This window comes from Pelmatolapia mariae, linkage group LG3_W (assembly GCF_036321145.2).
Source record: "Pelmatolapia mariae isolate MD_Pm_ZW linkage group LG3_W, Pm_UMD_F_2, whole genome shotgun sequence".
NCBI classification, from domain to species: Eukaryota; Metazoa; Chordata; class Actinopteri; order Cichliformes; family Cichlidae; genus Pelmatolapia; species Pelmatolapia mariae.
The window spans coordinates 486,487-499,372 of NC_086229.1; the positions used below are offsets into that span (position 1 = coordinate 486,487).

Genomic DNA, 12,886 nt, shown 5'->3' on the forward strand with positions numbered 1-12,886 from the left:
ACATCCAAAATATTTGACTTCATAGAATCCAAATTGAGTCACTTGATATGACCTGATACTTTTATGTTGATATAAACAATATTACTAGACTTGACTGAAACTTTAAATTTTGCATTGATCCAAATTGATTTTTTTTACATAGAACCATATTTTAATTATTGAACCAAGCTAATATATTGAAATTTAACCAACCTAATGTATTCACATCGAACCAAATTAACATGAACTAATATGTTTGTGTTGAAGCTAGGTAATTGATTTACATATATCACGGTGGCACGGTGGTTATCACTGTTGCCGCACAGCAAGAAGGTCCTGAGTTCAATTCCACCATCAGGCCGGGGTCTTTCTGTGTGGAGTTTGCATGTTCTCCCCGTGTTTGCGTGGGTTTTCTCCGGGTACTCCGGGTTCCTCCCACCGTCCAAAGACATGCAGCTTGAGGGGATAGGTTAATTGGATCATCCAAATTGTCATTAGGTGTGAATGGTTGTCTGTCCCTGTGTGTTGGCCCTGCGACAGACTGGCGACCTGTCCAGGGTGTACCCCGCCTCTCGCCCTATGACGGCTGGGATAGGCTCCAGCGCCCCCCGCGATCCTGGAAAGGATAAGCGGAAGCGAATGGATGGATATTCAAACTATATTTTTTACATTTCATTTTATTTCAGTTCAAAAATGCTCTGCATTTCCTATAAAAAACAAGACAGTTGGCCAACCAATTATTTCAAAATTATTTATTGTTCCAAACCATTTTAACTATAATCAATAGAGAGGATTAGTAATATACAGATTTAGTGCTACGGCAGAAATGATTAGAGAAATGTTTGTTTTATAAAACCTGCAATCTTTTGAAAACCAGTATAAAACCTGCAATCTTTTGAAAACCAGTATAAAACCTGCAATCTTTTTAGAACTGGTATAAAACCTGCAACCTGTCTAAAACTGGCATAAAACCATTATAAAAACTCTTTTTAAACCAATTTGCAAGTACTCAAAAATGTTTATGTGCACTGTGCCTGTACAATGTAAAAAAAAAATCTACACATGTATCAATGAAATCAACTTAAATCTCCCTTTCAAATGGGTGTTCTTATAATTTTTGAATGTAGAATACCACTGCAGGCCAACCAAGCAAAATAACCAAGCACACATGCACATGCATGTGCACATACACATGCACACATGCATGCAAACACACTACTGTGCAGTGTTAAGTTCACAATTAAGTTTGCGAATCTTAGAGGTCATCTTGTTAAAGTCAAGCTCCATCATAATCTTTTGAAGAGCCTCAAAGGTGAACCTGAATCCTCGTGGATATTCCATATTAAGAGCATAACAGAGTCCAAAGACCATTGCCACTCCAGCTGCCACAGAAGGCAACTCATTCAGGACTTCCACACCATCAATGATTATCCCGATGTCTCGAGGCTGATGTAGGAGGCTTGAGTTGTCCCTGAAGACGAAGAGTGCCATGGTGGTACTCTGCAGCTCTTCCTCAGCTTCATCTTTCTGGGATATCTTGAGTTAAAATATGGAACAAAATGTACAAGTGAAGAACTGAAGTCTGGCACACCTGATAAATCTTTGACCATAATAAACTACTATTTTGATAGTTGTTTGGTCACAGACTATTAGAACAATTATTTGACTAATCAGATTGTGAATTGCATAATCATTAAATTAAATCAATGGTGGAACATTTTCATAAATGTTCCACAAAGCCCAAGAAAAAAAAGAAAACAATACAGAACCCTAAGATATTAACTTGATGAGTTGATTAATCGTTGCTGTTCTACATTAATCACTGCATTTAATAGCAGAGTTGTCAAATTTACATCAAGAGACTGCATCTCATGTAGAGACAGAACAGATATGGACATACCATGTATTCTTTTATCAACTCCTCAACACGTTCTCCAAGGTAGATAATGAGAGATTTAAGTATACACTCCCTCCTAATGTCAGCATCAGCATCCTGCAAGAACAGTTAAAATTGTTACTATGCAATATGGAGAGTATGCTGCGTGAGAGGAATTTTTTTTTCACCTCTCTATCCTCATGAGGTGACTAATGCCCCTTTTCCACCGACAAATCGGCACGGTGCGCTTGAGAGCAGTTCAGTTTAGCGCGGATGAACTCGCTTGTTGCGGTGGAAACATAAAGCGGACGTAACTGGGAACAGGGGCGAACCCATCTGGCTATGAAAAGTCGCGCGCAAAAGTCTTTGTCCGCAACGTCACAGCCCGAAGAACAACAACAATCGCGATATATGTGTGTTTTTGTACTTTGCTCTGTCTGTGGTTCATTTTGATTGGTTTGATTTTTGGTTCTTGTGGAGGAAGTCGTCATGGTCCAAAGTCAGTGGAGTATGGTTGCTGGGAGTTTTTTTTAAAGCCTTTTGTGGGAGCGCTTCTATATCACATCACGTGGGCACCACACACACCCGGGCCAATCAGGTGTAAAGGCGGTGGAAAAGCGTCTGCAGGGGGCTAAAGTGAACTGAGCCACACCGTGTTCTGTCGGTGGAAAAGCGGCATATGCTTTCTTGTCCCTAAATAAAAGTTTATACGTATATATGTATGTATGTGTATCTGGCGAGTGAGAGTGAAAATGTGTCTCCAAAATAAATTTTGTTGTAGTTGTGCTCTGTACTTGTATAATGACAATAAATCTCTTCATTCATTCAAGGACAAAGCCCACACTGCCTTTCAACATTTTAAAACGTCACAGCCATAATCACTGACGTTACCAAAATAAAACTGTAACAGGATACAAATTCTCATTAGATACAGGGGTTAAAATGCTAACTGTCATGTTAATAGTTAATTATATACACCCTACCTGATCAAGAAACTCTAGGATTATGGCAGTTTTTGCTTTGGTTGTCCCTCCTTTCTTTCTGATTATTTTAAGTAGCTGTGGGGAGTGCTTGTCCAGCTGGGCCATGAATCTGGTTAGCAGGGGAACTGCAGTAACCCGCAGAAACTCTGCATTAATCTGTACATGAGTAGACAGTGTACAATACATTTTTTTAAAGACCAACTTCCAACAAGAAAAAGTCAAAACATATATTTCCCATTTCCAAACTATGATAAAAGGCATTAGTACAAAAAAGTTAAAGTTATACCTCTTTCATCTGAAATAGACCTGGCCATCTTTCCAAGAGATTCTTGATGTCAGGCTTCTTATCCACAACCTCTTTCCTCCTGAATTCGAAGGTCCTGGCCATCTTCTCTCGTACAGTTTTCTCATTGTTTCTCTTCTTTAATTCGGTCAGGAGAGATATTCGCTCTAGTTCTAGGCTTTCTGGATTCTCACTGCTGGTCTGAGGATAGTAATTGGCCTCACCTCTTCTTGCCTTTTTGTTGTTCTTGGCTGGCTTGGGAACAGGATCTTCTCGTGACTTTGATTTGAGGGTATTTACTAAGAGCTCAGATGCAAGTCCATGTGACTTAAGCTGAGTGCGGTAATTGCTCATCTTAGTCTTTAGTCTGAGTTTCCATCCGTAGCTCTCATTGAAGGAGTCTGGTTGCCTCAAGCAGGGATGTTTCCTTGTCAGAGCCTCCGCAACGTCACTCAGGTCTGCATCACTGGGGTACGCCTTGTAGGAGAAAATTCTCTGCCAGTCTTTCCAGAATGTCGGAGAACATTTTCGATGTAGGTGTGAGCCTGGTTTGGTCCTTTGTGTATTCCGCATTCCCTTTCTCAAGTTGACCTTCTGTTTCAAAAGAGAATTGTGGGATGTTGAACTCCTTTGGCCAGGGCTCTGTGAGGAGTTTCTCAGAGGAGCTGCTGCTTAGTATGACTGTGTCATCAGTGTGTGTTGAGATGGAGCTTGTATCTAGGTCACTTTCTACAAATTCTAAAATTAATGTTTCAGTAGCAGACGGTATGACCTTGATGGTGGTAAGATCCGTGATCATGGAGGTTGAGTTCAAGTTCACAAATGTTCCACCAAAGTCTACATCTTTATATTGCAGCCTGATACCTCTAGCAACTTTGCATGACTCTTTAACTTGTTCAATGAGCTCTTCAACTGTGTCTGGCACCCTTGATAGATCCATCCTCTCAGAGCTATTGTCACTAAACAAAATGAGGAGTCGTATGGGATTTGCCATATTTGTGGATCAAGTTGCCTCTCAGCGCTAGTGTACACAAAACTTACAACATAAAATAACACAAAGGAAAGAGACACAACACAGTATCAGCTCCCACTGCAGGTTTTTGAACATATGTTATAAGGGTACTGTCACAGAAGACTGCAAATTTGGATTGCATGTTTAGTGTGTACAACCACACCTTATCCTATACAAAGGACATTTTCCAAAGCCAAAAGTGGTCCAGTTATGTCATGGACTTTTCTAGCCTGTATTGCACAGAAGATAAAGTGTGTTCTAAGTCCAACCTTGACTTTTTTGTGGACATGCTCTTCCATGGAGACCACAGGAGGCAAGAGAAGACCAGGTTAGAAATAAATGTTACAAGTCACAACTGTCATTCTTACCTGTGCGTGTTGAAGGGTTGATGTAGACTGTGCACAAACTACTTATGTAGCGCAGGAATTTAATGTCAAAACACGTCCTGGATGTCTATAGAAAAGGAGCAAGGGAGGGAGGAGGCATTAGTTCCCATTTACAATCTCCTTGTGTTGGCATAAAGATGATCAGGTTAAAATTGTAAGTGCTATGTCAATGCAGACCTTAAACTTGAATATATCTCTTTAAGGTAATCAAACGCATTCCTCCTACAGTATAATCCACCAATGGATATGGATCTGTCAGTTCATCTGGCCCCAAAAGCAAAATGTCCTTGTTGGGGCTCACTTGAAGTTCAAAGGCCCTGAAATGCTCCCAATGCCACGCCCTCAGCTTGCGAACAATGTATGATTTTCCTAAGCGCACCACTTCGAAGTGTTCCTGTGGCCAATGTAAACCATGTGTAAGAGTTAGACCAAAAAGGGTAGAATTTAACAAGTTTACACAGAAATGTCAAAAACTGCCCAAAACTGAAAGATTGCCTTGTAAAAACCCATTATAACAGTTTCTAAGCAAAACAAGTTGTTAGGCTTCAGTTACTCTTTAAGTAGTTACACTCCAAAATAACAGGACACAACCAAAATGAAATGTTCCCTTTGCCCTCCATAGAAAATGTTGCTGCATTTATAACTGGACAGAGGAAATTAGTGGACAAGGATCTCTTACTAACTCACACAACGGATGTAACTAATGCAATAGCAATATTACTTACTACTACAAAAGTGATTTTCAGAGTGCTTTTCAATTACGAAGACTAGAAAAGGGGAAATGGGGCACATCTCCCTACACAACCAGCACTGAGCACACACCTGGGTGAAGCCGAGAGAGCAATTATTGCACACAATAGTGCCAACACATCAGCAAGGTGAATGAGAGGATAATGAGGGAGGGTCTAGATTATTATGAAATGTTTAAAAAGGATGTGCAGTGTAAATGCAAAATGATACCTGTTCAGATTAAATGAAAATGTATGCTTCAGCCATGGAATGGATGGAGCGATCTGTGGTTCTGAAAGCATACAGAAAAAAAAGAATAATGTTACTTCTCTATAAAACACATAACATAGAAAAACCAAGAAATACGTAACATGACATACACATCCTTATAAAAAGCTAGTACTATAATTTGATTTAGGTTTACCAAACAGTCTACAGACCAGCCATTAGCGACTAAGTTTGGCATAGGGTCATTTTTTTGCTGTTAAAATTAAAATTTCTTCAGAAAATGCACATTTTTCCGAGCCGCGCCTGAAAGTCAATTGAAGGAATTAGTCTTATGTCATTGATCTTATATGCTGGCGTGTTATTTCTGTCTCTAAATCATGCACATTAATAATTATCTTTTGCGCTCGGTGTACACACACATAACACACAGATATTTATATGAAGAGAGACAGAGACAAACGTGCGCGCACAAACACAAGCTTGTGTCTAGAAACCGCGAGCTCACCAGAAAAATTCAAACGAAGCGGAGCTTCAGTGAGTGTCCACTCCACTGTAATTTATTAATTAAGTTATACTATGAATGTTATGAACTATGAACTTATGCTAGCTAGCTGTATCCACCACCGATGCATCGTGGTAACGCTAGCTAGTTAGTATACTGGTAAAAAACGGCTTTTTGCCTAACTTGCATTCCCGACAGTGATGGTCGGTTGCTGGTAACCAGTTCTAACGTCGCGCCGGATAGCTAGCTAGCTTGTAGCTAGCAGCTACAATCATGCAAAAATTGGGGGTGGCTGTCGACCCAGCTTAAATGGGGTTATTTTCTGCAATTTTGGCAATACAAATTATAAAAGCTTTTGTAACACACTTGGCTTTACTTACATTTATTTTCAGATGAAATTAATCAAAGATGTGACACGATGTTTCCAGCAGCCATGCAGAATAAAAATGGGTCCCGGTCTATTTCTGGTGGGCGTGTTCAAGTGCAAATCACTTTGACTCAAATTAAAGATACTATCTGTTCAACATGAAAAGAAATATATGTTTTGAGAGAAATCAAAAACTTTGCGTTGTGTCCTTTGTACAGATATTTAGTTTCATCCAAATCAAAAGTGGTATTTTAAAATGCAAAAAGAAAGGGTTTCACAATCAAATCAATGATTTTATTCTGTTTTGAATGGCACTTATTAGATTGAATGAATGACTGCATGTTAGACTTTTTTCAGTGTATTGAGTGTAAATCCTCTACAGTCTCCATGTTTCTATAGAATCTGATCATCAGGACTCTGATTCACACTTTGATTCTCATGGAGTTTGATTTGAACAGAAGAAAAGTTGAATCAGGAAATGTTCCCACTGATGGAGACTCGAGCTGAAGAGCAAATATCAGAGAATAAATGTCCAAAAGCTTCATTTACAATAAAGTTTGTTCAATGCTTTGAGTGAATCCAGACTCATGTGTGGCTGTTATACGGAGCATCAGAGTCCAGCTGAGTTATGTTGGATACAAACTGCTTATTTTGGCTCTGTGAGGATTTTTGTTGACTGAAAACTGATAAGATGGATAATATTCAAAGAACTCTGTAGAGATTCATGCATCCATGTTCTCCACCTGCAGGTGTGGAGGAGAAAGGTGGAGCACAGACTGCTGCATCCTTCCAGTCACATCATTTTGATGATTATATTTCCATGTTGTGATGATTTGGGTTAAAGAGAAACAGAGTTGAACGGCTGCAGTCACAGCATGAAGAAGATGCTGAAGCTGAGCTGTCAGTGAACATGTTTCACTGTGATTTGATTTGAAGAATATAAAGTGTGTGTGGCTGCTGACAGCTGCAGTCTCTGTTAGTCTGCATGTTCAACACACACACAACTTTCACCCTGAGGCAACGATCCAGCAACAACACAAAGAACAGCTGCAGACACACACACACACACACACACACACACCTTTCAGTCTGAACTCTCAAACACACAAACACACAAACAAACTCTATCAATGTCGTACGGTTAAAGAACACTTTACTGGTTAAAGCAGAATTCCTCCTTCCTCAGTAACAATGATCTGAGGTCACTACCAGTGTCTACAGTGGTTTTAGCTCAACATACAATTTACTGAAACGTGTTTTTCTTTATGCCGTACAAACTATTTTAAAAGAGCTTTGATCACAACATCTTTGCGATTTTCCCCCAATTCTGATTATTTTATCTGGTTTAACTAACAAAGGCTTAAAATTTCACTTAATCTTAACCTTTGACCTATGTCCTTGTTAGCTTTGATAAACCTTGAAATTTCTGTCACCTTTAAACTTCAGGGTTAATTTAAACCTTTGTTAAAAACCTTCTTACTAACTTGTAATTCCAACTTTATGTATTAAACATGTATCTTATCATATAAACACTCGATCAGTGTGACTGAGAGAACTGTAACCTCTCACCGCTCACATTTTAATTTGGTTTATGTCCAATTTTGCAGCTTTTGATATAGGGCTTTGGAGCGTGATGTCACTGGAGCTGGGCCACGCCCCTTTCCGCCATGACAGTAGGCTAGACACAGGATACAGCTTCAGCTATGGTTCGTAGGTGTTGTGTTATCAGTTGCAACGTTTGACCACACGATCGTGAAGGCAAGAAGCTGGATAATGGGCTCTCTTTTCATCGTTTTTCAACCTGGAGGCAATGTGAAGGATCCCATGTATCAGATATTACTAAACAAAGACGTCAGGCTTGCATTGCAGCGGTGAGACGAGCGGATCGAGTTCTGTGCAATCCCCAGCTTTTTGTTGGTTTGGTCTCCGAAAGTGGTGACTCTCAATGTTAAAGGTCAGTAAACACATCACAGGTCTCAGTGAATGCTGCATCAACAGCAGCTCCACCCTCCTCCTCCTCCTCTACAGGAGAAACTTTCTGTTTTTCCATATAATCTATGATTATTGTTCCCACGGCGACACACACAGCATCATGACCTGAACAACATGATCCCTGATCTGATGTTATAATCCTGTATTTTACACGTGTGTCAGTTTTTAAGAAAGAAAATAAGTTGTTGTTCTAAAGAATCTGATTGTTTGCTTGCAGGACACCAGGAGAGATGAGTCCTCCGTCACAGAAGTATTTATATATTTTCTATTTCTATTGTATATATTAATCAGCATCTGTGGGTGGACAGCAAAAAATTTCATTGCACAGAGAAATGCCTTTTCTCTTGTGACACATGACAATAAACACTTTGAATCTTGAATCTTTGAATCTTGAAGACGGTCACCTGCAGGTCAAAGGTCATTGCATCTCCAACCCACATCCACTGTTACTAAGTTAAAGACTTTCTTCTGCACTTACATTTGGACCACCTCGATCTATGACAGTCATTCAGGCAGTGATGCCTGGACTGGAAACAAGCATCCTTACTAAGCATACTGTTTTGCATTTCAAAATAAAAGTTGGGCTTATTTTGATGCCATTACAGGAACTGCTGTGAATTCTTCTGTTTGAATCATAATCAGGTTTCCACTAATTGCTTTCTAATTTAGTGAAACTTGAAATGTTTGTCAGTGGATACACGGTTAGTCCTGCACAGTCAGAAACATCAACTTATTCTTAGTACTGTGTGCTTGCAATGAACAAGTTGTCCTAACAGAGTCACCTTCAGTCAGCTTTACTTAGTTTTTTAAGTTGTGGGAACTTATGAGGTTTTACGTTCATGTTGGGAGAAGAGAGCCAGAATCATCTTATTGTCACAGTATATAAGCTGTACGACTGTTTCAGGCTGATCCTTGGTGTGAGGCAGACTGTTGTCACACTGGGATCCTGTAAACTTGTCATTTCACCTGCTGAAGGAAATCTTTTTAAATATTTTTCTCCTGAATTCCTTCTGAAAACATTTGAACACAACAAATCGGTGACACGGCATCATTTTTCAGTTGGAAAGGAGAAAAGGAGGATTGGAGAAGCTCCTGACGGAGCTGCTGTCAGACGCCAGAAGTGGAGGAAACTGATTCACCCTCACAGAAGGCCTTCAAAATAAAGGTACGCTGAGCCTGTTATAGGGCTTTGGAGTTGACGTCACTGGAGCTGGGCCACGCCCCCTTTCCGCCATGACAGTAGGCTAGACACAGGATACAGCTTCAGCTATGGTTCGTACGTGTTGTGTTGTCAGTTGCAACGTTTGATCACACGATCGTGAAGGCAAGAAGCTGGATAATGGGCTCTCTTTTCATCGTTTTTCAACCTGGAGGCAACGTGAAGGATCCCATGTATCAGATATTACTAAACAAAGACGTCAGGCTTGCATTGCAGCGGTGAGACGAGCGGATCGAGTTCTGTGCAATCCCCAGCTTTTTGTTGGTTTGGTCTCCGCATCTTCTTTCCGGTGAGTTCTAAATTAATTCATATCACTATTAAAATGCTTTTAGTGTTATTTTCAATGTGCTGAGGTCATAGATAATGAGATAAAACATGCTAATGTGTGATGCTGCAGAACCACGTCATGTCATCATGTCGACTGAGTAGCTTATGATTTAGCATTATTGCAGGCAAACCAGCATATGAAATGGATGTAACAAATCCAGACTGGGCACCAACACTGCTCATGGGCCTCTAAAAACATACTAAATTGCTCTCATTGTACACTAATCCGCACATAACTTCCAGATGAATCACACACCTGTCATGTGCACTAATTTTATCTTACCGCCTTTGTCCTATCCCGATCTTTGCATACCTTGTCTGTGGAGTCAGCGCATACACAGCAAACCAGTTTAAGAATTATAAATCCCTGGAGGCCCACATCCAATTCACGAACGGCTGGGTGCAAGATTTGTCCATCTTTATGCCTCCACGCTGCGACAACTGTACGTTGTCGTGATAACATGATAACTTTCTAAACAACTTCCTTGTTACAGTTTTTGATTTGCACGTACAGCCAAACCATCTATATTAGCCTTGGTTCATTACAGACCTTTTATTAAAAGTGGTTTTTGTGTGTTTCAGGTACTGCACTCACAACGACTGAATGAAACTGCACTGTGACCTCGTTGTGTGGACACAGAGAGACCTGTCATACGCATCTTCCCTGATGTGGATTTCTGGGAACCACGTTTAAAGCAAGCACAAGACTTCTTTCTTAAAGTGTGTCTTCCTGAACTTGTTGGGAAATACTTCTCCAAACAATGTGCTGCTCTAAATAGCCTGTAATGTTTCATTTTGTGGTTCAAGATTGATGCCAGCTGTGTGTTGCCATGTAAATAGTTTGCATTTCATTTCTATGTACTTGCTAAGTACATGTGATAAGATCAAGAATAAAAAAACAAAAAAAACATGTATACTATTCTTTTCTGTTTTATTGAAATTACTTCACACAAAGTACAATTATTTACAATGAACTACACATGCAACACAACAGCTTTATGAATACTCAACAAGAGCAAGTTTCATTTGGCGCTGGTTTGACAACCACACTGGGGCACATATTCACCAAAACACAGCAAACCTTAACAATCTTATCAAGCAGTGTTGTGTTTATTTCTGCTCTGCCCTGTTCATTGCACACACAATGCTTCGTCTGCCCTTTAGCTTCTGTGATGCTGTCTGTCCGATCACCACTGTCCACATTTACAGGTGGTACCTCAACCTCCACTTGTCCAACACAACTGCTGTCCACAGCTATGACATTGTAATTTTGTTGTTGTTCTTCTGTCAGATCTTCATCAATTACTTCTGCACGGGGCACACCTTCAGACTCTGCAGCTGCATAAAAGCCTGTAAGATAAAATTAGTGCACATGACAGGTGTGTGATTCATCTGGAAGTTATGTGCGGATTAGTGTACAATGAGAGCAATTTAGTATGTTTTTAGAGGCCCATGAGCAGTGTTGGTGCCCAGTCTGGATTTGTTACATCCATTTCATATGCTGGTTTGCCTGCAATAATGCTAAATCATAAGCTACTCAGTCGACATGATGACATGACGTGGTTCTGCAGCATCACACATTAGCATGTTTTATCTCATTATCTATGACCTCAGCACATTGAAAATAACACTAAAAGCATTTTAATAGTGATATGAATTAATTTAGAACTCACCGGAAAGAAGATGCGGAGACCAAACCAACAAAAAGCTGGGGATTGCACAGAACTCGATCCGCTCGTCTCACCGCTGCAATGCAAGCCTGACGTCTTTGTTTAGTAATATCTGATACATGGGATCCTTCACGTTGCCTCCAGGTTGAAAAACGATGAAAAGAGAGCCCATTATCCAGCTTCTTGCCTTCACGATCGTGTGATCAAACGTTGCAACTGACAACACAACACGTACGAACCATAGCTGAAGCTGTATCCTGTGTCTAGCCTACTGTCATGGCGGAAAGGGGGCGTGGCCCAGCTCCAGTGACGTCAACTCCAAAGCCCTATAACAGGCTCAGCGTACCTTTATTTTGAAGGCCTTCTGTGAGGGTGAATCAGTTTCCTCCACTTCTGGCGTCTGACAGCAGCTCCGTCAGGAGCTTCTCCAATCCTCCTTTTCTCCTTTCCAACTGAAAAATGATGCCGTGTCACCGATTTGTTGTGTTCAAATGTTTTCAGAAGGAATTCAGGAGAAAAATATTTAAAAAGATTTCCTTCAGCAGGTGAAATGACAAGTTTACAGGATCCCAGTGTGACAACAGTCTGCCTCACACCAAGGATCAGCCTGAAACAGTCGTACAGCTTATATACTGTGACAATAAGATGATTCTGGCTCTCTTCTCCCAACATGAACGTAAAACCTCATAAGTTCCCACAACTTAAAAAACTAAGTAAAGCTGACTGAAGGTGACTCTGTTAGGACAACTTGTTCATTGCAAGCACACAGTACTAAGAATAAGTTGATGTTTCTGACTGTGCAGGACTAACCGTGTATCCACTGACAAACATTTCAAGTTTCACTAAATTAGAAAGCAATTAGTGGAAACCTGATTATGATTCAAACAGAAGAATTCACAGCAGTTCCTGTAATGGCATCAAAATAAGCCCAACTTTTATTTTGAAATGCAAAACAGTATGCTTAGTAAGGATGCTTGTTTCCAGTCCAGGCATCACTGCCTGAATGACTGTCATAGATCGAGGTGGTCCAAATGTAAGTGCAGAAGAAAGTCTTTAACTTAGTAACAGTGGATGTGGGTTGGAGATGCAATGACCTTTGACCTGCAGGTGACCGTCTTCAAGATTCAAAGATTCAAGATTCAAAGTGTTTATTGTCATGTGTCACAAGAGAAAAGGCATTTCTCTGTGCAATGAAATTTTTTGCTGTCCACCCACAGATGCTGATTAATATATACAATAGAAATAGAAAATATATAAATACTTCTGTGACGGAGGACTCATCTCTCCTGGTGTCCTGCAAGCAAACAATCAGATTCTTTAGAACAACAACTTA

The 12,886-nt window shown here is 40.2% G+C and overlaps 1 protein-coding gene across 3 annotated transcripts; it reads right to left on the minus strand.

Moving 5' to 3' along the window:
- Positions 1-743: 743 nt before the first annotated feature.
- LOC134615742 (uncharacterized) lies at positions 744-11,836 on the minus strand. Of its 3 annotated transcripts, XM_063460381.1 has the most exons (8): positions 11,557-11,836; positions 5,480-5,540; positions 4,697-4,913; positions 4,502-4,586; positions 3,125-3,715; positions 2,839-2,994; positions 1,880-1,972; positions 745-1,515 (listed from the first exon to the last, which is right to left on the minus strand). In XM_063460381.1, exons 5-8 carry the CDS (start codon positions 3,692-3,694, stop codon positions 1,195-1,197), a joined length of 1,140 nt encoding a protein of 379 aa, XP_063316451.1. In that variant the 5' UTR covers positions 3,695-3,715; positions 4,502-4,586; positions 4,697-4,913; positions 5,480-5,540; positions 11,557-11,836; the 3' UTR covers positions 745-1,194. The 3 variants fall into 3 exon arrangements, with proteins under 3 accessions (XP_063316444.1, XP_063316451.1, XP_063316435.1); XM_063460374.1 differs by lacking the exon at positions 4,697-4,913 and having other exon boundaries at positions 744-1,515; positions 3,125-4,157; XM_063460365.1 differs by lacking the exon at positions 4,697-4,913.
- Positions 11,837-12,886: the final 1,050 nt, after the last annotated feature.

Coding starts and splice junctions, on each gene's coding strand:
- LOC134615742 (XM_063460374.1), bottom strand. CDS start 3,694: ATGCGGAATACACAAAGGACCAAACCAGGCTCACACCTACATCGAAAA. Junction 2,995..3,124: donor GTCTATTTCAGATGAAAGAG/GTATAACTTTAA, acceptor ACTCATGTACAG/ATTAATGCAGAGTTTCTGCG. Junction 1,973..2,838: donor TCCTAGAGTTTCTTGATCAG/GTAGGGTGTATA, acceptor CTGTTCTTGCAG/GATGCTGATGCTGACATTAG.